Raw genomic sequence first — 23,898 nt, forward strand, 5'->3', positions numbered from 1 at the left:
ATACATGATACAAAATATAATTCTTTATGGCTAGAAACTCAATTCAAGGTTAAGAAGTTTAAAAATTATAAAGGAAAAAAGTATTTTATATGGTAAATCAGTTATTATTGTAAACTATTGTTCTGTCATTGTAAATGCTTGTACATGAATTCTCAAATGTCAAAGCTTTGAAGCATCACATAAGGAACCATTACTCAGTTTTTGGAAGGTATTAAGAATATATGGTGTGGGAGGTAAGTTACTAGAAGCAGTGAAAAGTTTTTATCAGGGATGTAAGGCATGTGTATGAGTAGGAAAAGAGGAAAGTGGTTAGTTCCCAGTGAATGTCGGTTTGCGGCAGGGGTGGGTGACGTCACCTTGGTTGTTTAATTTGTTTATGGATGAGGTTGTTAGGGCAGTGAATGCAAGAGTTTTGGAGAGAGGCAAAAATGCAGTCTGTTGTGGATGAGAGGGCTTGGGAAGTGAGTCAGTTGTTGTTTGCTGATGATACAGCTCTGGTGGCTGATTTGGTGAGAAACTGCAGAAGTTGGTGACTGATTTTGGTATAGTGTGTGAAAGAAAGCTGAGAGTAAATGTGGATAAGAGCAAGGTTATTAAGGTTCAGTAAGGTTGAGGGACAAGTTAATTGGGAGGTAAGTTGGAATGGAGAAAAACTGGAAGTGAAGTGTTTAAGGAATCTGGGAGTGGATTTAGCAATGGATTGAGGGAGGGGGTGAAGGTACTGGGAGCGTTGAAGAATGTGTGGAAGGCAAGAACATTATCTCGGAGAGCAAAAATGTTATATGGTTGTGAGGCATGGGCTGTTTATAAGGCTGTGCGTACGAGGGTGGATTTGTTGGAAATGAAATGTTTGAGGACAATATATGGTGTGAGATGGTTTGATGGAGTAAGTAATGAAAGGGTAGGAGAGATGTGTGCTAATAAAAAGAGTGTGGTTAAGAGAGCAGAAGAGAGTGTATTGAAGTGATATGGCCACATGGAGAGAATGAGTGAGGAACGATTGACAAAGAGGATGTATATGTTAGAGGTGGAGGGAACGAGGAGAAGCAGGAGACCAAATTGGAGGTGGAAGGAAGGATTGAAAAAGATTTTGAGCAATTGGGACCTGAACATACAGGAGGATAAAAGGTGTATAAGGAATAGAGTGAATTACAATAATGTGGTATACTGGGGTCAACATGCTGTCAATGGATTGAACCAGGGCATGTGAAGCGTCTGGGGTAAACCATGGAAAGTTCTGTGGGGCCTGGATGTGAAAAGGGAGCTGTGGTTTCGGTGCATTATACACGATGGCTAGAGACTAATTGTGAATAAATGTGGCCTTTGTTGTCTTATCCTAGCGCTACTTTGCGCACATGCGGGGGAAGGGGGTTGTCATTTCGTGTGTGGCGGGATGGCGACGGGAATGAATAAGGGCAGACAGTATGAATTATGTTCATGTGTACATATGTATATGTCTGTGTGTGTATATATGTGTACATTGAGATGTATAGGTATGTATATTTGTGTGGGTGGACGTTTATGTATAAACATGTGTATGTAGGTGGGTTGGGCCATTTCTTTCATCTGTTTCCTTGCGCTTCCTCGCTAACATGGGAGACAGCAACAAAGCAAAATAAATATGAAATATATATATTTATTTTTTTTTATTATACTTTGTCACTGTCTCCCGCGTTTGCGAGGTAGCGCAAGGAAACAGACAAAAGAAATGGCCCAACCCCCCCCATACACATGTATATACATACGTCCACACACGCAAATATACATACCTACACAGCTTTCCATGGTTTACCCCAGACGCTTCACATGCCTTGATTCAATCCCCTGACAGCACGTCAACCCCGGTATACCACATCGCTCCAATTCACTCTGTTCCTTGCCCTCCTTTCACCCTCCTGCATGTTCAGGCTCCGATCACACAAAATCATTTTCACTCCATCTTTCCACCTCCAATTTGGTCTCCCTCTTCTCCTCGTTCCCTCCACCTCCGACACATATATCCTCTTGGTCAATCTTTCCTCACTCATTCTCTTCATGTGCCCAAACCACTTCAAAACACCCTCTTCTGCTCTCTCAACCATGCTCTTTTTATTTCCACACATCTCTCTTACCCTTACGTTACTCACTCGATCAAACCACCTCACACCACACATTGTCCTCAAACATCTCATTTCCAGCACATCCATCCTCCTGCGCACAACTCTATCCATAGCCCACGCCTCGCAACCATACAACATTGTTGGAACCACTATTCCTTCAAACATACCCATTTTTGCTTTCCGAGATAATGTTCTCGACTTCCACACATTCTTCAAGGCCCCCAGAATTTTCGCCCCCTCCCCCACCCTATGATCCACTTCCGCTTCCATGGTTCCATCCGCTGCCAGATCCACTCCCAGATATCTAAAACACTTCACTTCCTCCAGTTTTTCTCCATTCAAACTCACCTCCCAATTGACTTGGCCCTCAACCCTACTGTACCTAATAACCTTGCTCTTATTCACATTTACTCTTAACTTTCTTCTTCCACACACTTTACCAAACTCAGTCACCAGCTTCTGCAGTTTCTCACATGAATCAGCCACCAGCGCTGTATCATCAGCGAACAACAACTGACTCACTTCCCAAGCTCTCTCATCCCCAACAGACTTCATACTTGCCCCTCTTTCCAAAACTCTTGCATTTACCTCCCTAACAACCCCATCCATAAACAAATTAAACAACCATGGAGACATCACACACCCCTGCCGCAAACCTACAATCACTGGGAACCAATCACTCTCCTCTCTTCCTACACGTACACATGCCTTACATCCTCGATAAAAACTTTTCACTGCTTCTAACAACTTTCCTCCCACACCATATATTCTTAATACCTTCCACAGAGCATCTCTATCAACTGTATCATATGCCTTCTCCAGATCCATAAATGCTACATACAAATCCATTTGCTTTTCTAAGTATTTCTCACATACATTCTTCAAAGCAAACACCTGATCCACACATCCTCTACCACTTCTGAAACCACACTGCTCTTCTTCCCCATATATATATATATATATATATATATATATATATATATATATATATATATATATATATATATATATATATTTATTTTATTATTTTGCTTTGTCGCCGTCTCCTGCATTTGCGAGGTGGAAGAAATGGCCCAACCCACCCTCATACACATGTATATACATACACGTCCACACACGCAAATATACATACCCATACATCTCAATGTACACATATATATACACACACAGACACATACATATATACACATGCACACAATTCACACTGTCTGCCTTTATTCATTCCCATTGCCACCTCGCCACACATGGAATAACATCCCCCTCCCACCTCATGTGTGTGAGGTAGCGCTAGGAAAAGACAACAAAGGCCCCATTTGTTCACACTCAGTCTCTAGCTGTCATGCAATAATGCCCGAAACCACAGCTCCCTTTCTACATCCAGGCCCCACAGAACTTTCCATGGTTTACCCCAGACGCTTCACATGCCCTGATTCAATCCATTGACAGCACGTCAACCCAGTATACCACATCGATCCAATTCACTCTATTCCTTGCCTGCCTTTCACCCTCCTCCATGTTCAGGCCCTGATCACTCAAAATCTTTTTCACTCCATCTTTCCACCTCCAATTTGGTCTCCCACTTCTCCTCGTTCCCTCCACCTCCAACACATATATCCTCTTGGTCAATCTTTCGTCACTCACTCTCTCCATGTGCCCAAACAATTTCAAAACACCCTCTTCTGCTCTCTCAACCACGCTCTTTTTATTTCCACACATCTCTCTTACCCTTACATTACTTACTTGATCAAACCACCTCACACCACACATTGTCCTCAAACATCTCATTTCCAGCACGTCCACCCTCCTGCGCACAACTCTATCCATAGCCCATGCCTCGCAACCATACAACATTGTTGGAACCACTATTCCTTCAAACATACCCATTTTTGCTTTCCGAGATGATGTTTTCGACTTCCACACATTCTTCAAGGCTCCCAGGATTTTCGCCCCCTTCCCCACCCTATGATTCACTTCTGCTTCCATGGTTCCATCCGCTGCCAGATCCACTCCCAGATATCTAAAACACTTTACTTCCTCCAGTTTTTCTCCATTCAAACTTACCTCCCAGTTGACTTGACCCTCAACCCTACTGTACCTAATAACCTTGCTCTTATTCACATTTACTCTTAACTTTCTTCTTTCACACACTTTACCAAACTCAGACACCAGCTTCTGTAGTTTCTCACATGAATCAGTCACCAGCGCTGTATCATCAGCGAACAACAACTGACTCACTTCCCAAGCTCTCTCATCCCCAACAGACTTCATACTTGCCCCTCTTTCCAAAACTCTTGCATTCACCTCCCTAACAACCCCATCCATAAACAAATTAAACAACCATGGAGACATCACACACCCCTGCTGCAAACCTACATTCACTGAGAACCAATCACTTTCCTCTCTTCCTACACGTACACATGCCTTACATCCTCGATAAAAACTTTTCACTGCTTCTAACAATTTGCCTCCCACACCATATATTCTTAATACCTTCCAGAGAGCATCTCTATCAACTCTATCATATACCTTCTCCAGATCCATAAATGCTACATACAAATCCATTTGCTTTTCTAAGTATTTCTCACATACATTCTTCAAAGCAAACACCTGATCCACACATCCTCTACCACTTCTGCAACCACACTGCCCTTCCCCAATCTGATGCTCTGTACATGCCCTCACCCTCTCAATCAATACCCTCCGATATAATTTACCAGGAATACTCAACAAACTTATACCTCTGTAATTTGAGCACTCACTCTTATCCCCTTTGCCTTTGTACAATGGCACTATGCATGCATTCCGCCAATCCTCAGGCACCTCACCATGAATCATACATACATTGAATAACCTTACCAACCAGTCAACAAAACAGTCACCCCCTTTTTTAATAAAATCCACTGCAATACATCCAAACCTGCTGCCTTGCCTGCTTTCATCTTCCACAAAGCTTTTACTACCTCTTCTCTGTTTACCAAATCATTTTCCCTAACCCTTTCACTTTGCACACCACCTCGACCAAAACACCCTATATCTGCCACTCTATCATCAAACACATTCAACAAACCTTCAAAGTACTCACTCCATCTCCTTCTCACTACTCACTACTTGTTATCACCTCCCCATTAGCCCCCTTCACTGAAGTTCCCATTTGCTCCCTTGTCTTATGCACTTTATTTACCTCCTTCCAGAACATCTTTTTATTCTCCCTAAAATTTAATGATACACTCTCACCCCAACTCTCATTTGCCTTCTTTTTCACCTCTTGCACCTTTCTCTTGACCTCCTGTCTCTTTCTTTTATACATCCCCCACTCATTTGCATTTTTTCCCTGCAAAAATCGTCCAAATATGAATATATAAATATATGGTTTCAGATGTGGTAGAGGATGTGTGGATCAGGTGTTTGCTTTGAAGAATGTATGTGAGAAATACTTAGAAAAGCAAATGGATTTGTATGTAGCATTTATGGATCTGGAGAAGGCATATGATAGAGTTGATAGAGATGCTCTGTGGAAGGTACTAAGAATATATGATGTGGGAGGCAAGTTGCTAGAAGCAGTGAAAAGTTTTCATCGAGGATGTAAGGCATGTGTACGTGTAGGAAGAGAGGAAAGTGATTGGTTCTCAGTGAATGTAGGTTTGCGGCAGGGGTGTGTGATGTTTCCATGGTTGTTCAATTTTTTTATGGATGGGTTTGTTGGGGAGGTGAATGCAAGAGTTTTGGAAAGAGGGGCAAGTATGCAGTCTGTTGTGGATGAGAGAGCTTGGGAAGTGAGTCAGTTGTTGTTCGCTGATGATACAGCGCTGGTGACTGATTCAATGTGAGAAACTGCAGAAGCTGGTGTCTGAGTTTGGTAGTGTATGAAAGAAGAAAGTTAAGAGTAAATGTGAATAAGAGCAAGGTTATTAGGTACAGTAGGGTTGAATAAGAGCAAGGTTATTAGGTACAGTAGGGTTGAGGGTCAAGTTAATTGGGAGGTAAGTTTGAATGGAGAAAAACTGGAGGAAGTAAAGTGTTTTAGATATCTGGGAGTGGATCTGGCAGCGAATGGAACCATGGAAGAGGAAGTAAATCATAGGGTGGAGGAGGGGGCAAAAATCCTGGGAGCCTTGAAGAATGTGTGGAAGTCGATAACATTATCTCGGAAAGCAAAAATGGGTATGTTTGAAGGAATAGTGGTTCCAACAATGTTGTATGGTTGCGAGGCATGGGCTATGGATAGAGTTGTGTGCAGGAGGGTGGATGTGCTGGAAATGAGATGTTTGAGGACAATATGTGGTGTGAGGGGGTTTGATCGAGTAAGTAATGTAAGGGTAATAGAGACGTGTGGAAATAAAAAGAGCATGGTTGAGAGAGCAGATGAGGGTGTTTTGAAATGGTTTGGGCACATGGAGAGAATGAGTGAGGAAAGATTGACCAAGAGGATATATGTGTTGGAGGTGGGGGGAACGAGGAGAAGTGGGAGACCAAATTGGAGGTGGAAAGATGGAGTGAAAAAGATTTTGAGTGATCGGGGCCTGAACATGCAGGAGGGTGAAAGGCGGGCAAGGAATAGAGTGAATTGGATCGATGTGGTATACCGGGGTCGAGGTGCTGTCAGTGGATTGAATCAGGGCATGTGAAGCGTCTAGGGTAAACCATGGAATGTTCTGTGGGGCCTGGATGTGGAAAGGGAGCTGTGGTTTCGGGCATTATTGCATGACAGCTAGAGACTGAGTGTGAGCGAATGGGGCCTTTGTTGTCTTTTCCTGGCGCTGCCTCGCGGACATGAGGTGGGAGGGGGATGTTATTCCATGTGTCGCGGGGTGGCGATGGGGGTGAGTAGGGGCAGACAGTGTGAATTGTGTGCATGTGTGTATATGTGTGTGTCTGTGTGTGTATATATGTGTGTAAGTTGGGATCTGTGGGTGTGTATGTTTGCATGTGTGCATGTGTGTGGGGGTGGGTTGGGCCATTTCTTTCATCTGTTTCCTTGCGCTACCTCGCAGGCATGGTAGACAGCGACAAAGCAAAATGAATAAATAAATATATATACATATATATATTTTGAGCGATCAGGGCCTGAGCATGCAGGAGGGTTAAAGGCGTGCAAGGAATAAAGTGAATAGGAACGATGTGGTATCCCAGGGTCGACATGCTGTCAATGGATTGAACCAGGGCATGTGAAGCGTCAGTGATAAACCATGGAAAGTTTTGTGGGGCCTGGATGTGGAAAGGGAGCTGTGGTTTCACTGCATTATACTTGACAGCTTGAGACTGAGTGTGAACGAATGTGGCCTTTGTTGTCTTTTCATAGCGCTACCTCGCACGCATGGGGGGGGAGGGGGTTGTCATTTCATGTGTGGCGGGGTGGTGACGGGATTGAATAAAGGCATGTACATCTTTATATATGTATATGTTGAAATGTATAGGTATGTATATGTGCGTGTGTGGACGTGTATGTATATACATGAGTATGTGGATGGGCTGGGCCATTCTTTCGTCTGTTTCCTTGCGCTAACGCCGGAGACAGTGACAAAGTATAATAAATAAAAAACTAAATATATATATATTGGAAAGGATCACAATTTTGCGCGTGATCAAGTATATTCCTGAGAGTCCATGGAAAAATGAAACATGATAAGTTCCCAAGTGCACTCACACACACACACACACAGACATGGGAAAACTTTATCTTCTAAGGCTATTTCATCTGTTCTACATGCTATCTCACTCTTATTGGAAATAGCAAAATGTATGAAAAAGTGAGGCAAGTTCTTCATATGTTCCTGGTTCTACCTTGCTAGTGTTGGGAATGGGAAACATGTATGGACTCTCTCTGTCTCTCTCTCTCTCTCTCTCTCTCTCTCTCTCTCTCTCTCTCTCTCTCTCTCTCTCTCTCTCTCTCTCTCTCTCCATATGTATTCCCCCTTCCTTTCTGCTGTAATTGTCTTTCAGCCTTTGACACTGAATTTTCCCTTAAGCATGTTATTGATGGCTTAGCTTTATTGCTGGTCTGCTTCTCTCTTTCTCCTCCAATATCAGTTGTGGTTTGTTTTATTGCAGTTGATATGAACAAATTGTTGATGAATGTGTTTTCCATTCTGCCTTTACTTCACTGTGCTATTAATAGTTATTAGAATCAAGCAAAGTGAACACTTGCTCATGTTTTTGAGACACAAGTAAAATGAGCCATTGCTTATGTTTATGAGATTAATTTTCAAGATATTATCCCTATTAGATCTTATATAGAAAAAAATTCACATCATGAGTATTTGATTTGCAAGATGTCATTTTTCTTAGCGCTGACATAGAAAAAAATTCACATCATGAGTATAACTAGTACAGTCATTTTCCTCATTTCTCTTCCAAGAAACTGTGTCCCAAAAAGTTGCCAAAAGAACTTTGAGTAATGTGTTCATAAATTGTCCATAGATCTCTGTGAAGTTCAGTAAGGTCCTTTCTTCTATGGTTATGTCAGGAAACTTTAAAGTTTACCTAATTGTCTATCAGATATTTCTAATGAACTCAGGTTGGTAGACAAGAGAGAAATAGGCTTATCTTAGGTATCCACGCATTCACTATGGGGAAGTAAGATTAAGTGCAATTGAATATTAGATACTGGAACATACTGAGGCACCACATAACTAGGAACAAGAGCCTTCTTTGTGAAATATCCAAAATGATCATCTTACATATATGTACATAGTGACTAAATGTCTTTGGTTAATAATAGGATGAGAAAAAGCGGTCAGCATCTACACTAGAAGGCCCAGATGATGAGCAAAGACTCTCAAAGGGGAATGAAGACCGTGTTAAAGAAAACCAGCTACGGCAGAAGCTGCTTGATGTTGACCCCAAGTGTAACATTGAGAAGGGTGAGTGCTTGAACAAACTTGTAATGACTGAGCTTAATGTAGCCTATCTTAGATTAACCTGTAGTGGTAAATCCTAATCCAAGTTGATCTGGATTGAAATTGTCAATATGTTATATACATTCTGAATACTTTCTTGTTAAAATCACCTCCTTACATCCTCGCCAATGAATGTCATTGTACAATTTTTCAGGGAAAGATAGCATGTAAAACTGTATCAGTCTCTAACAAAAATACAATGTAAAACTTTCCTCACAAAACTGCATTCATGAAATTTCATCAAACATACCATGTTAAATCATAGCAGTACTGCTGTCACATATACTCACTGGAATTCCTAAAACTGCTGTGCAAAACCTTCATCATGAAATATTTTACCAGAAATGCCCCATAAAACCTATGGTATGATTCTTGCCCCTTTAAAAGCCAAGTTTATATAAAACAGTGTACAGATCACAATGTAACCAATGAACACCACAAATTTCAGCCCTCTAAAACTCTAATAAAACTTTAGGTATTATAAGTAACCTTTTAGGCCAACTCATATGCTTGCAATCCATCATATAGTTCTGAAAAAGTTGTCCAGTCTTGTCAGCAAGGTAGGTAGATATATAGCTAATAAAGTCAGTCACATTTAGCACATACAAAAAACATAACTGAAATGTATCCTAGAGAGTTGCATGAAAGACTCCACTCATAACCCATGACTTATTAAGCTGTTACCTTACTATTGCTAGTGGCATCATGCTATCATAGCTCCCCTGCACAGCTGTTATGTTACCTAGTATTCCTTACTTGTCTGTTCAGAGATAGACACTATGAGCTGGTCAAGGATAAGCTTACTTATGAATTAAGTTTGTTTTCTTCATGAGTTGGTTTATTACACTGGTTAACAAAGATTTTGTCCCATGGAAAAAAGAGTTTGTTCTGTATTTTTTGCATGCTTAATCCAAAAATGTTCTCAGAATTTCTGTCACCCATAGTTGTTTTTTTCCAGCATACTTGCATATCATTGCATACAGAATATATGTACCAGTGCTCTAAGAAGCATTTGAAACAAAAAGTTTCACAAAAAGCTATTTTCATTGTTTATGAAGAGCAATAGTTTCTTTTTGAAAACACAGGTTTGGATAAATGAGTCACCAGGGGCCTGCAGGAACAAGACTAGAAATGTTGGGACATTCAAACAGTGCCTACTCCTGAGTAGCAGTTCTCTCTCAGTTGCAGGCTAGAACTCAATTTATAAACTGTCTTTTCCACTCTATTGACAGATTGTGCTTTTGTGTATTCAAGTGTCATGCTGATTCCCCATCCGCCATTGTAATACATAGAAACTGTGTAAATAGTCCGAATTCATTCTGCTACATCTGCGATGAATTGACATTCATATTGCAAAACCATTCTTTCCCCCCCTTCATTAAAAAATACTGTGAGCATTACTTTGGTTGTAAAGTGGGTGACCAGGATAAAAGTTAGGTCCCCATATTTGTTGTGTCATATATGTCAGGCTTCTCACAGCATGGGCAAAAGGTTCATGCCTTATGCCTTTTGCTATTCCTGTGGTTTAGAGAGAACCAGATCACGCTTCGTATTGCTACTTCTGCCTGACAAATATAGATGGTATAACTTTAAAATTCAAGCATACTGTTAGATATCCTAATATACCATCTGGTGTGAGGCCACTACTTCACAGTCAGGAATTGCCTGCGCCAGAGCCTCCTAGAAATATGACACTGAGTGACAATGAGTCTGGTGATGAGAAAGTAGACCAAGTAGAGGACAATATGGATCCAGACATTTGAAGCAAGCTGTTGTTTGATTGAACCACATTTGCTGAGTCAAGGAGATCTTAATGATCTCATCTGCAAATTAGATTTATCTAAGAAGCAAGCCAAACTTTTGGGCTCCAGGTTAAAGGACTGGAATCATCTCCAGAATGAAACTAAAGAGTGTTTTTATCGTGATCGTCATGTTGTTTTCAAAGAATTTTTCTCCCTTGAAGATGGTCTGGTGTTTTACAATGATATTCATTCTGTTATGAAGGCACTTGGCCACAGATGAGTGGCACATGTTTATGGACTCCTCAAAAGTAAGCTTGAAAGTGGTTCTACTCCATATAAGTTCCCCTGTGTTCCTTTGGCTCGCATAGCTAATATGAGGGAATTGTATGATAACATGAAGCTTCTTCTGGAAGAAAATTAAGTATGGGGACTTTATGTATGCAGTGACCTAAGGGTTATGGCACTTCTACGTAGAATGCAACTTGGTTACACAAAGTTCTGTTGTTTCCACTCTGAATGGGACAGCCTGGACAAGAAAAATCATTATGTAAAGAAAGTGTGCCCAAAATGAACATCAATGACTCCATTGAGGAGGAATTTTATTAATCCTTCTCTTTTTGATCCTGGGAAAATTTACCTGCCTCCTTTGCACATTAAGCTCGGGTTGATAAAGAACTTTGTCAAAGGTATGGATAAAACTGGCCATGGGTTCACATATTTTAGGAATGAATTCCCCAGAATTAGTGATGCAAAAATCAAGGAGGGTATTTCTGTAGGACCACAGATCAGGGAACTGCTTTGAGATGAAAAGTTCGATGAAGAGTGAGATGAAGTTGAAAAAACTGCATGGCTGTTGTTTAAGAGAGTTTGTAAAGATTTTTTTGGAAATCATGGATCAGAAAACTACTGATATTGTAAAAGATCTGTTGACTTCATATAAAGCTCTGGGGTGCAGTATAAGTCTAAAGATTCACTTTTTAAACTTGCACTTAGACTTTTTCCCAGAAAATTTTGAGGCAGTCATTGATGAGCACAGTGAAAGATTTCATCTGGTCATTTTGGACATGGAAAAGTTTTACCAAGGAAAGTGGAGCCCCTCTATGTTGGCAGATTACTGCTGGACACTGAGGAGGGATGTTCTGTGGGACTCATCTCCAAAACTTTTTCTGCTATCATGCAACTTTTGATATTTCTTTATTGCGTCAACACTCACATTATCATCACTTAGTTTTTACCACTTATCTTTTCTAACAAGTTTTGTGCTTAATGTTTTTGAGAGAGCATTTTGGTTGATGTATCCCTGCATCTTACCAAGAGTTGTTTGCAGTCATTATCATCAAATTAGTTCATACACTTGGAGGTTGTGGTCAAGTCTACCCTCTCTCTGTAGCTCATTTTTCTTATTTCTGGTACAATCCTTTTTGCCCATCTGTGGACCATCTCTATTAGTTCTTTGTTTTTTAACTGCAGTGACCAAACTCATGAAATGTATTCTGATTTTGGTTTAATATGCATTGCAGGTAGTTTGCTGATCACTTTATTCATATATTCATTCAAAGACAATTAAGATTTTTGCTAGTAGAGCAGATGTTTGTCTCCTTTACGGTTTTCTGGTGACAGGTTAAGTACAGCGTTGATCCCTAAGGCCCTCACACACATATTCCTGTAGCTTCTTCTGCTGGATAATATTCATATTGAGACTTTTTCAGTGTCCCATCTTCACATTTTGTTTATGCACAATTAATTTCATTAACATCTTTCACACTGGGCCAGTTTTGGAGCTGGCTTTGTCATTTTGAAAGTCAGTGCAGTCTTTACTATCCTTTAATCTTCTTATGACGCTGGCATTATCAGCAAACAGGCATGAGTCCAGTCTTTTTGATAAGTCCATTACATATAAAGGGATAGAAAGGTATTCAAACTGCAGGCTGTTTGTTTTAGTAAAAGAGATCAGACACTTAGGTTGATATATGAAAAGAAAATGTACAGATATATATGAGAGAAAAACTAGTAAACTTTTCATATAACTCTGAAGGTATAAATAATGGTGGTCATGAATTTGATACAAGACATACATCATCTGTTCTTAAGTATGTCTGTCGTACTATTTTCAAATACAGGTTGGGCATCCCTTATCTGAAAATCCGAAATGCTCCAAAATCTGAAAGTTTTTGAACAGCTACATGACATTACAAGTGGAAACTTCCACATCTGACCTCACTTGCATTACTCACTGTGTTTTTTGGTTATTCTCAGCTCTGTGTAAATACATGTAAGAAAATGGTTGCTTATCAGTAGCATATGAATTCAGAGTCAGGGATGAAGGTGAAGCCAAACAACCTCAAATTGTCCACATGGGTGGCTGACATAGCACCTTAGCTTTCTAATGGTTCAGTGATACACAACTTTGTTTCATGTGCAAAATTATTAAAGATATTGTGTACATTACCTTCAGGCTATGTGTATAAGGTATATATGAAACATAAATGATTTTGTGTTTATACTTGAGTCCCATCCCCAAGATACCCCATTATCTATTATCTGTCATGACAAATGTGAAAAACAGGATGGTATGTTAACAAAAGAGTTAGAGCAGAGACATACCTCAATGTTTTGACCATTCATAGATCTTCCTCAGGAGATACTGATTCCAGCATTCAGCGGGACTTTGCTCCCCAGCAAGTGATGGTCACCTAGTCGGATGCCTTGATGACTCACTCTCTGATGGTTTGTCACTTGCCTTTAGTTGCTTTAGCATTGACCATTTAGTGATAGTGTGAGAGTTCTCCTAGAGGAGGGGATTACGAAAAAGAGTAACATAAGGTCTGGGTTCATCTGCTGGTCACATCAGGCAGCGGGGATTGCTGTAAATGGGTGAAGGCAGAAGGAAAAGTAGTCCAATCACCAAGGAGTCTGATCGGATGACCATCACTTGCTGGGAACACTGTCCCTCCGAATGCTGGAATCGGTATCTCCTGAGGAAAACCATTGAACGGTCGAAACATTGAGGTATGTTTCAGCTCTAACCCGTTTGTTTCCATACCATCCTGTTTTCCACATATCTCATTATTTTTTTTTTTTTTTGCCGCTGTCTCCCGCGTTTGCGAGGTAGCGCAAGGAAACAGACGAAAGAAATGGCCCAACCCACCCCCATACACATGTATATACATACGTCCACACACGCAAATATACATACCTACACAGCTTTCCATGGTTTACCCCAGACGCTTCACATGCCTTGATTCAATCCACTGACAGCACGTCAACCCCGGTATACCACATCGATCCAATTCACTCTATTCCTTGCCCTACTTTCACCCTCCTGCATGTTCAGGCCCCGATCACACAAAATCTTTTTCACTCCATCTTTCCACCTCCAATTTGGTCTCCCACTTCTCCTTGTTCCCTCCACCTCCGACACATATATCCTCTTGGTCAATCTTTCCTCACTCATTCTCTCCATGTGCCCAAACCATTTCAAAACACCGTCTTCTGCTCTCTCAACCACGCTCTTTTTATTTCCACACATCTCCCTTACCCTTACGTTACTTACTCGATCAAACCACCTCACACCACACATTGTCCTCAAACATCTCATTTCCAGCACATCCATCCTCCTGTGCACAACTCTATCCATAGCCCACGCCTCGCAACCATACAACATTGTTGGAACCACTATTCCTTCAAACATACCCATTTTTGCTTTCCGAGATAATGTTCTCGACTTCCACACATTCTTCAAGGCTCCCAGGATTTTCGCCCCCTCCCCTACCCTATGATCCACTTCCGCTTCCATGGTTCCATCTGCTGCCAGATCCACTCCCAGATATCTAAAACACTTTACTTCCTCCAGTTTTTCTCCATTCAAACTTACCTCCCAATTGACTTGACCCTCAACCCTACTGTACCTAATTACCTTGCTCTTATTCACATTTACTCTTAACTTTCTTCTTTCACACACTTTACCAAACTCAGTCACCAGCTTCTGCAGTTTCTCACATGAATCAGCCACCAGCGCTGTATCATCAGCGAACAACAACTGACTCACTTCCCAAGCTCTCTCATCCCCAACAGACTTCATACTTGCCCCTCTTTCCAAAACTCTTGCATTCACCTCCCCAACAACCCCATCCATAAACAAATTAAACAACCATGGAGACATCACACACCCCTGCTGTATCATCAGCGAACAACAACTGACTCACTTCCCAAGCTCTTTCATCCCCAACAGACTTCATACTTGCCCCTCTTTCCAAAACTCTTGCATTCACCTCCCTAACAACCCCATCCATAAACAAATTAAACAACCATGGAGACATCACACACCCCTGCCACAAACCTACATTCACTGAGAACCAATCACTTTCCTCTCTTCCTACACGTACACATGCCTTACATCCTCAATAAAAACTTTTCACTGCTTCTAACAACTTGCCTCCCACACCATATATTCTTAATACCTTCCACAGAGCATCTCTATCAACTCTATCATATGCCTTCTCCAGATCCATAAATGTTACATACAAATCCATTTGCTTTTCTAAGTATTTCTCACATATGTATATATGAATATTCCAAAATCTGAAAAAATCCAAAATCGGAAACATTTCTGGTCCCAGACATTTTAGATAAGGGGTACTCAACCTGTACTCTAACTGGTATATCATTCCAGATGATGACAATTCTTTCAGAAAAAAGTAGTATTGTGCCTTATTTGAGGTAAAATTTTACCCACAAGAGTGTATCCATTACTATAAGTGAAATCAGATGAATATAATTTTAAGTAGCTTTTGTGATTTTTTTTCCTTAGTCCTAGTGACCAACATCCCCATTTAAGGTCATTTCATGTGAAAGATTAAAGTAAAGGGAAAAGAAAGAAATTGATAAGGATTTCTGCAGGTGTTTGTAGACTTCGCCCTTAAAGTGAGAAAGGTTATATGAAAAACGAAAGACAGAAGAAGGAAAATTTCATCCATTAGCTGTTCTAGGGAAGAGAGAAGAAGAAGAGAGGTTATATGAATAAGGAAAGACAGAAGATGTAAGAGAGATCCATAGCTTAGCTATTCTAGGGAAGGAGGAGGTAACTTGACGACCAGTCCTCGAATGGTCAGTCTCCTCACAGAAATTATGAGAAGCAGTAGGCAAATGAGTGTCAGGGGTCCAATCATTTTGGGTGGGGACACGTACAGACAGCCTACAAAAACAGTGGCCAAATGAATACCTATGGAATAGAGAGAGAGCAACATCATGGCATACAGAAAGGGAAGGTTGGAGAGAGGTGATGCCAGGAGAATTATTGAGATGGTAGGCTTTTGATTCCACTCAAATTGATAGAGTAGGAGGATGAACTACCCAAGCTGTGTGAGCAGCTTTCTATACTTGGGTGAATAAATCATCTATAGATATGACATGGCTGCTCACAAGAAAAATGATTACAGCACCTTTACAAAATTCTCAGCTTTTGGGAAATAGACTTTGTAATGTTGATTATGTGGAATTAGTAGGGTAAAGTGGTTGTAATGTTGATTATGTGGAATTAGTAGGGTAAAGTGGTGGGCATGGTTATGCTTAACATGTTTATGTTATTGCAGGGTTGAATTGTGGTATTTGAAACTGACTAGAGGAAAAATAATGATTCTAAGAGAGAGATATATGGGGAAATTGCATTTTAGTAATATTAGATATTATGAAGTTATTATGTCCCCTATCATAAACGTTGCACAAGTCCAAATTGAAAGAGGAAATATCAGTACAAAATAGACAATGAGGACTTCAGAGAGGAGGGAAGGAAAAATGAGTTGAATATGTAAAGTGGAATCATCAGCATAAGAGTGAATAGGATTAAAAGTATTTTTTTTCTTATTCATCAAACTTTGTCGCTGTCTCCCTCATTAGCGAGGTAGTGCAAAGAAACAGACGAAAAAATGGCCCAACCCACCCACATACACATGTATGTACATACACGTCCACACATGCACATATACATACCTATACATCTCAACATATATATACACACACAGACATATACATATATACACACGTACATAATTCATACTGTCTGCCCTTATTCATTTCCGTCGCCACCCCGCCACACATGAAATGAAAACTCCCTCCCCCCGCACATGCACAAGGTAGCACTAGGAAAAGACAACAAAGGCCACATTCGTTCACACTCAGTCTCTAGCTGTCATGTATAATGTACCGAAACCACAGCTTCCTCTCCACATCCAGGCCCCACACAACTTTACATGGTTTACCCCAGACGCTTCACATGTCCTGGCTCAATCCATTGTCAGCACGTCCACTCCGATATACCACATCGTTCCGATTCACTTTATTCCTTGCACACCTTTCACCCTCATGCATGTTCATGCCCCGATCATTCAAAATCTTTTTCACTCCATCTTTCCACCTCCAATTTGGTCTCCCACTTCTCCTTCCCTCCACCTCTGACACATATATCCTCTTTGTCAATCTTTCCTCACTCATTCTCTCTATGTGACCAAACCATTTCAAAACACCCTCTTCTGCTCTCTCAACCACACTCTTTTTATTACCACACATCTCTCTTACCCTATTATTACTTACTCGATCAAACCACCTCACACCACATATTGCCTCAAACATCTCATGCTCTTATTCACATTTACTCTCAGCTTTCTCCTTTCACACACTTTACCAAATGCAGTTACCAGCTTCTGCAGTTTCTCGCATGAATCAGCCACCAGCGCTGTATCATCAGCGAACAACAACTGACTTACTTCCCAAGCTCTCTCATCCACAACAGACTGCAAAATTGCCCCTCTTTCCAAAACTCTTGCATTCACCTCCCTAACAACCCTATCCATAAACAAATTAAACAACCATGGAGACATCACGCACCCCTGTCGCAAACCAACATTCAGTGAGAACCAATCACTTTCCTCTCTTCTTACACATACACATGCCTTACATCCTCGATAAAAACTTTTCACTGCTTCTAACAACTTACCTCCCACACCATGTATTCTTAATACCTTCCACAGATCATCTCTATCAACTCTTATCATATGCCCTCTCCAGATCCATAAATGCTACATACAAATCCATTTGCTTTTCTAAGTATTTCTCACATACATTCTTCAAAGCAAACACCTGATCCACACATCCTGTACCACTTTTGAAACCACACTGCCATCACCCTCTCAATCAATACCCTCCCATATAATTTCCCAGGAATACTCAACAAACTTACACCTCTGTAATTTGAGCACTCACTCTTATCCCCTTTGCCTTTGTACAATGGCAGAGATTATTCATTGAAAGAAGAGAGTAGGTGATAGGACAGAACCCTGAGGATCACCACAGTCGGTAGGATAGGAGGCAGATAAAGGAAAGTATGCATAGAGAACAAAGAGAAGCAGTGAAAACGAATGAAGGTAGCTAAGAAAACAAAGACTTATGCAACACACACTGTCAAATGTCTCAACGATACTGATGGTTATGACCAAAGTTTCACCAGTAGGAGGGAAGATTATTAGTAGACCTAGCACTGCAAAATCGATACTGGTGATCTGAAGAAGTGAATGGGATTCTATATGTTTAAAAGAATGAGTTTTGGAAAGTTTCAGAGATTGGATATAACAGAAGTGGGAACAACGAAATGATAGTTGGGTTTTTAGACAGGCGAAATAGGTGAGCAAAGATTGGTTCTACCTCAGAGGTGCACTATATTAGTACCCAAGGAGATATGCCATATGCCATGTCCACGTGAAGCAAGGAGAAGACCTGCTTGAGAAGAATATAGGAGATGGTGTAGGTTCATTGGGAGGAGATTGGGCAGAGGATTATAAGCTAAATCATCCAAAATTAAGTTAGAGGAAAATGAGGTATCAGGAAGAGTAGTTATATCAGTTAGAGAGTTAGCAATAGAGTGATGAGGTTGAAAAAGAGGAGGAAAGGATGAATTGCATAAGTTGTTTGTGATACTTCTGATTAAGGACCTAAAAGATTTGTCTCTTACGTCAAGTCAGCACAATTTCTTTTTATGAAAATGTGCATTGTTTTCTGAAGAACAGCTTTGCAGTGATTCCAAGCAGAAATGAAATCACATTGGTTTTCAGGGGAAGGGAAGAGTTTCATGGTCCCTAATGCAACAGGCATCAGATCAGGAGCAATAAAACCATGATTGAGGAGCAAAAGATACAAAGATGGAATGTAGGACTCTATCATAGCAAAGATAACCTCTGCTGTGCATTCAGTATAGTACAAGGCATCCTTATCAGAGTAGCAGCACCCTTCCTAAAGAAACTTGATAAAGAAGTTTATCAGGGATAACCTTTGAGTTCTCCCAAAGTGCCAGTGTTGGCATCTTGAGGGAGGATAAAGGATGGATACGCCTAATTAGAAAATTAGATGTAGGATTGTAGTCAGAGGACCCTTAGGGGACTAAAATGGTACATGAATAGTGGGAGGATTCAAAGGTAAAAAAGAGGTCAAGTGTGTTAGAAGAGTGGTGTCAATATCAGAAACTTGGGTGAGTGTCTTAGTAATTATTCCAGTGTCAAGCAGAGAAAAATAAAAGGCTTCAGCTCCATAAGGATCATTCTAGTTAGAGCCTAACTAATCCTTATAGTGTACCTTGAAATCCCATGCATAAAGGATTTCAGAGTGTGGATGTGAAGAGTGCAAAGCCTTGAGGCAAGAATTCAAATTGTTTAAGAGTTGTACATTGTGGGGGTGAATAAACAGAACACAAAGGCAGAGTAATAGAGGGTAGAGGGATTTTGAGCCATTGGTGTCAAAGTTAGGAGACTTGAGATCCATGATGTGATAAATAGGTATTTTTGTACAACATTGGAGATGTGATGATAGATATTACAGTTGGAGATTTTAGAGTGCAAGGGTGAAGCTTCCTTGGCCTGTTGGATTTCAGAGAGAAGAAAATTATCAGCGAACATAAGCAGGTGGTGTTCAGTAGAGGGAGAGTTAGAATTTAGACCATGAATGCTGCAGAATTGAACAGGAAAAGAGCTAGGTTTAGGAGCTGTAGCTATGGAAGTGGGGTGGATGCCAGTTGCATTATGGTGATCAGGTGGACTTTGGGTTCCTGCTACCTCTTCTTGACTGCTGTCGCTGCTCTGAATTGGTTCAAGAGAATTATTTGATGGTTGCACTGTCATAATTTTGAAGTGTTGAAAAATAGATAGAAATAAAGATATGTGAGTTACATGTCAAGTGTTGTGCATGAGAAATATAGGTTGTAGCATTGGAGACGAATGCCAGTAACCCACATGTGCATGAGGCAATGGAAAAAAGGCAGCGATCTGGGCCTGAATGGTGGTATATAACAAATGCCAGTTTGCTGACCCACTGCACAGTGCCACTATCCCTTCTGAAACTCAAATGATAGTACTTCCCTGGTCAGTGATTGCCTGCCACATACTGCTACTGCTATATAATGGCAGCAGCAGCAGCAAGTGCCACCTGTTGCATTGAAGCTTCTGGTGATTTTGAAAACATATATTAGATCACTGTCTAACCCCATTTCTAAGCTGAATAGCTTTAAGTCATCTAACTGGCACTCACAGGATTTGTTTCTCATTTCAGAAATCATCTTGATAGCTTGCCTTTATAATCATTCCATTCTGTATATATATCTTTTTAAATTGGATGACCAAAACTGAACACAATATTTAAAGTGAAGACACCATTGAATTATAAAGAGTGAAAATTATTTACTAGAATTAAATTTGAAATCCCTGCCTATGAGTACAAAAATTTTATTCACCCTTTTTACTGCCTCTGTGCATTGTGTAATCGGCTTTAGGTCACCAGAGTTTTTTCCTCATTTACCTTTTGTAGCTCAAAGAAATTCGTACTGTATCTCGCCTTCTCATTTCTACAACCGATATATTAGACTTTGCTCTTTTCAGTGTTAGAATTTGCAACCTGTAAGACCAGTTCTTTGGTTTGACAGTTTGAAGTCGTAGAAGTTAAATTTCTGTTGTAGATTTATTTTCCAGCTTAGCATTGTGTGCAAATTTCAGTATCTTGGAAAGTAGCCCGTTAACAATATCATTTATATATGAAAAAGAGAACCAGTCTCAAGACTGATTTCTATGACATACCCCTTGTAATGTTTACTGAGAGTATACCAGTAATTACTGCTCTGCTTACACCAGTCAAGTAATTTTCTAACCACCCAAATACAACCCTATTTATATCACGCCAATTTTTTTAGTAGACTTTGATGTGGTCTCATTTGAATAATCTTGGAAAATTTGAATAGTTGATATCAGCTTCTTTACTTTCATCATTCATTGAAAATCATGCTGATTCTTTTTAGTAAGTGTTGGTAATCTGTATGGTTAAAAACTCTTTCACAAATGATGGTTTCCATTAAATTTACCAAATACAGGCATTAGACTAATTGGACAGAAATTTTCAGGCAGTAATTTATTACCTTTTCTGAATATAGGTGTTACATTAGCACACTTCCAGCTCTCTGAAACTCTCCCCTTAGAAGGAAGCTACTTGAAAAGAGCTATCAGTGGCTTAACTATCCCATTTTTTGCTTCTTTCATTGTTCTTGAGTAATTCTTATCTGGCCCTGCTGTTTCCTTTACATTTCTTCCATTTAGTGTAAGAGATGGTGCAAATTGGAGCAGTGTGGTTTACATTGGAAAATGTGCTGTCAGTGAACTGAACCAGATCATATGAAGCAATTTGAAATTACAGAAAGGTCTGTGGGTCCTGGTTGTGAAAAGGAAGCTCTGGTTGTGGTACATTATTCATAACAATTAGAGAGTGGTTTGAGTGAATGGGTATTTCTTTGTCTGTAACTGGTGTTGCCTTACTAACCCAAGAAATGGAGAATGTGTATGAACTTTCATATTTTGATTGGTTGCCATTTCCTACATTAGCAAGATAGCACCAGGAAAAGATAAAGAAAGGCCCCATTTGCTCACATACATCCTGCTGTCATGTGTAGTACACCAAATTCATAGCTCCATATCCACAAGTAGGCCCCACAGACCTTTCCATGGTTTACCCAGGATGCTTCACATACCCTGGTTCAGTTCAATGACAGCACATCATTTAATGTATAACACATCCCTCCAATTCACTCTATTCTATGCACTCCTTTTGCCCTCCAGCATGTTCAGGCCCTGATCACTCAAAATCTTTTTCACTCTATTCTTCCAACTCCAATTTGTTCTACCCCTTCTTGTTCCCTCCACTTATACCACATAACTCTTCTTTGTTAATCTTTCCTCACTCATTCTCTGCATATGTCCCAACGATTTCAGCCCATCTTCTGTATCTTTCTTAACTGTACTCTTTTTATTACCTCACCTCTCTCTTCCCCTTTTATTACTTACTTGATCAAACTACCTCACTCCATCTGTTATCCTCAAACATTTCAGTTCCAACACATTCTTCCTTGTCTGCACATACTCATCTATAGCCCATACCTTGCTGGGACTACTATACCTTCAAGCATACTCATATCTGGCCTCCCAGACGACAGCCATTTACTGCACATTTTTCAGTGCTACCAGAACTTTGGCCCCCTTGCCCATCCTATGAATTGCTTCTGCTTTCATGATTTGATTCACCACCATATCCACTCCTAGGTATCGTAGATATTTCACTTCCTCCAATTTATCTCCATTCAAACTCACACCCCAGCTAACCTGTCCCTATATTTACCATGCTTACATTTACATTTACTCTCAACTATCTTGTCTCACACACTCTTCCAAACTCAGTCACCAACTTCAGCAGTTTTTCATATGAACCTGCCACCAGTGCTGCATCATCAGCAAACAACTGCCTACAGACTGCATACGTGCTTCTGTGTCTTGCATCTGACTCCCTCAACACCCTATCCATAAACAAATTAAACAGCTATGGTGACATCACAGACCCCCGGTGTAGACCAAACTTCCCCTGAAACCACTTATTTTCCTTCCTTTTTGCTCATACACATGCCTTACCCTTGTTAAAAATTTTCATGCTTCTACAAAAAAGGATTACATGCTGTTGAAACTAATTTGGGAAAGTCTTATGAGGTTACTAAAGATGAATTATGTTCACTATTGATGAGTCTGTGTTGACTGAATATTATGTATTATATATTATATTTTGCTTTGTTGCTGTCTCCTGCGTTAGCGAGGTAGCACAAGAAAACAGACAAAGGAATGGCCCAACCCACCCACATACACATGTATATACATACACGTCCACACACGCAAATATTCGTGCCTATACATCTCAACGTATACATATGTATACACACACAGATATATACATATATACACATGTACATAATTCATACTGTCTGCCTTTATTCATTCCCATCGCCACCTTGCCACACATGAAATAACAACCCGCTCCCCCCAAATGTGCACGATGTAGCGCTAGGAAAAGACAACAAAGGCCACTTTTGTTCACACTCAGTCTCTAGCTGTCATGTAATAATGCACCGAAACTACAGCTCCCTTTCCACATCCAGGCCCCACGGAACATTCCATGGTTTACCCCAGATGCTTCACATGCCCTGGTTCAGTCCATTGACAGCACGTCGGTCCCGGTATACCACATTGTTCCAATTCACTCTATTCTTTGCATGCCTTTCACCCTCCTGCATGTTCAGGCCCCGATCACTCAAATCCCTTATCACTCCATCTTTCCACCTCCAATTCGGTCTTCCACTTCTCCTTGTTCCCTCCACCTCTGACACATATATCCTCTTTGTCAATCTTTCCTCACTCATTCTCTCCATGAGACCAAACCATTTCAAAACACCATCTTCTGCTCTCTCAACCACACTCTTTTTATTACCACACATCTCTCTTAACATATTATTACTTACTCGATCAAACCACCTCACACCACATATTGTCCTCAAACATCTCATTTCCAGCACATCCACCCTCCTGCACCCAACTCTATCTGTAGCCCACGCCTCGCAATCATATAACATTGTTGGAACAACTATTCCTTCAAACATACCCATTTTTGCTCTCCAAGATAATGTTCTCGGCTTCCACACATTCTTCAACGCTCCCAGAACTTTCGCCCCTTCCCCCACCCTATGATTCACTTCCACTTCCATGGATCCATCTGCTGCCAAATCCACTCCCAGATATCTAAAACACTTCACTTCCTCCAGTT

The 23,898-nt window shown here is 40.5% G+C and overlaps 1 protein-coding gene across 1 annotated transcript in view; it reads left to right on the forward strand.

The window, feature by feature from the left end:
• The window catches only part of LOC139766186 (voltage-dependent T-type calcium channel subunit alpha-1G-like), a 1,124,919-nt gene that overhangs the window by 680,006 nt on the left and 421,015 nt on the right, over positions 1-23,898 (forward strand). The window contains exon 14 of the mRNA XM_071694457.1: positions 8,818-8,959. Coding sequence (XP_071550558.1) covers positions 8,818-8,959 — 142 coding nt within the window. The remainder of the gene's footprint in view (positions 1-8,817; positions 8,960-23,898) is intronic.

Source organism: Panulirus ornatus, chromosome 57, assembly GCF_036320965.1.
Source record: "Panulirus ornatus isolate Po-2019 chromosome 57, ASM3632096v1, whole genome shotgun sequence".
In the NCBI taxonomy this organism is placed as follows: Eukaryota; Metazoa; Arthropoda; class Malacostraca; order Decapoda; family Palinuridae; genus Panulirus; species Panulirus ornatus.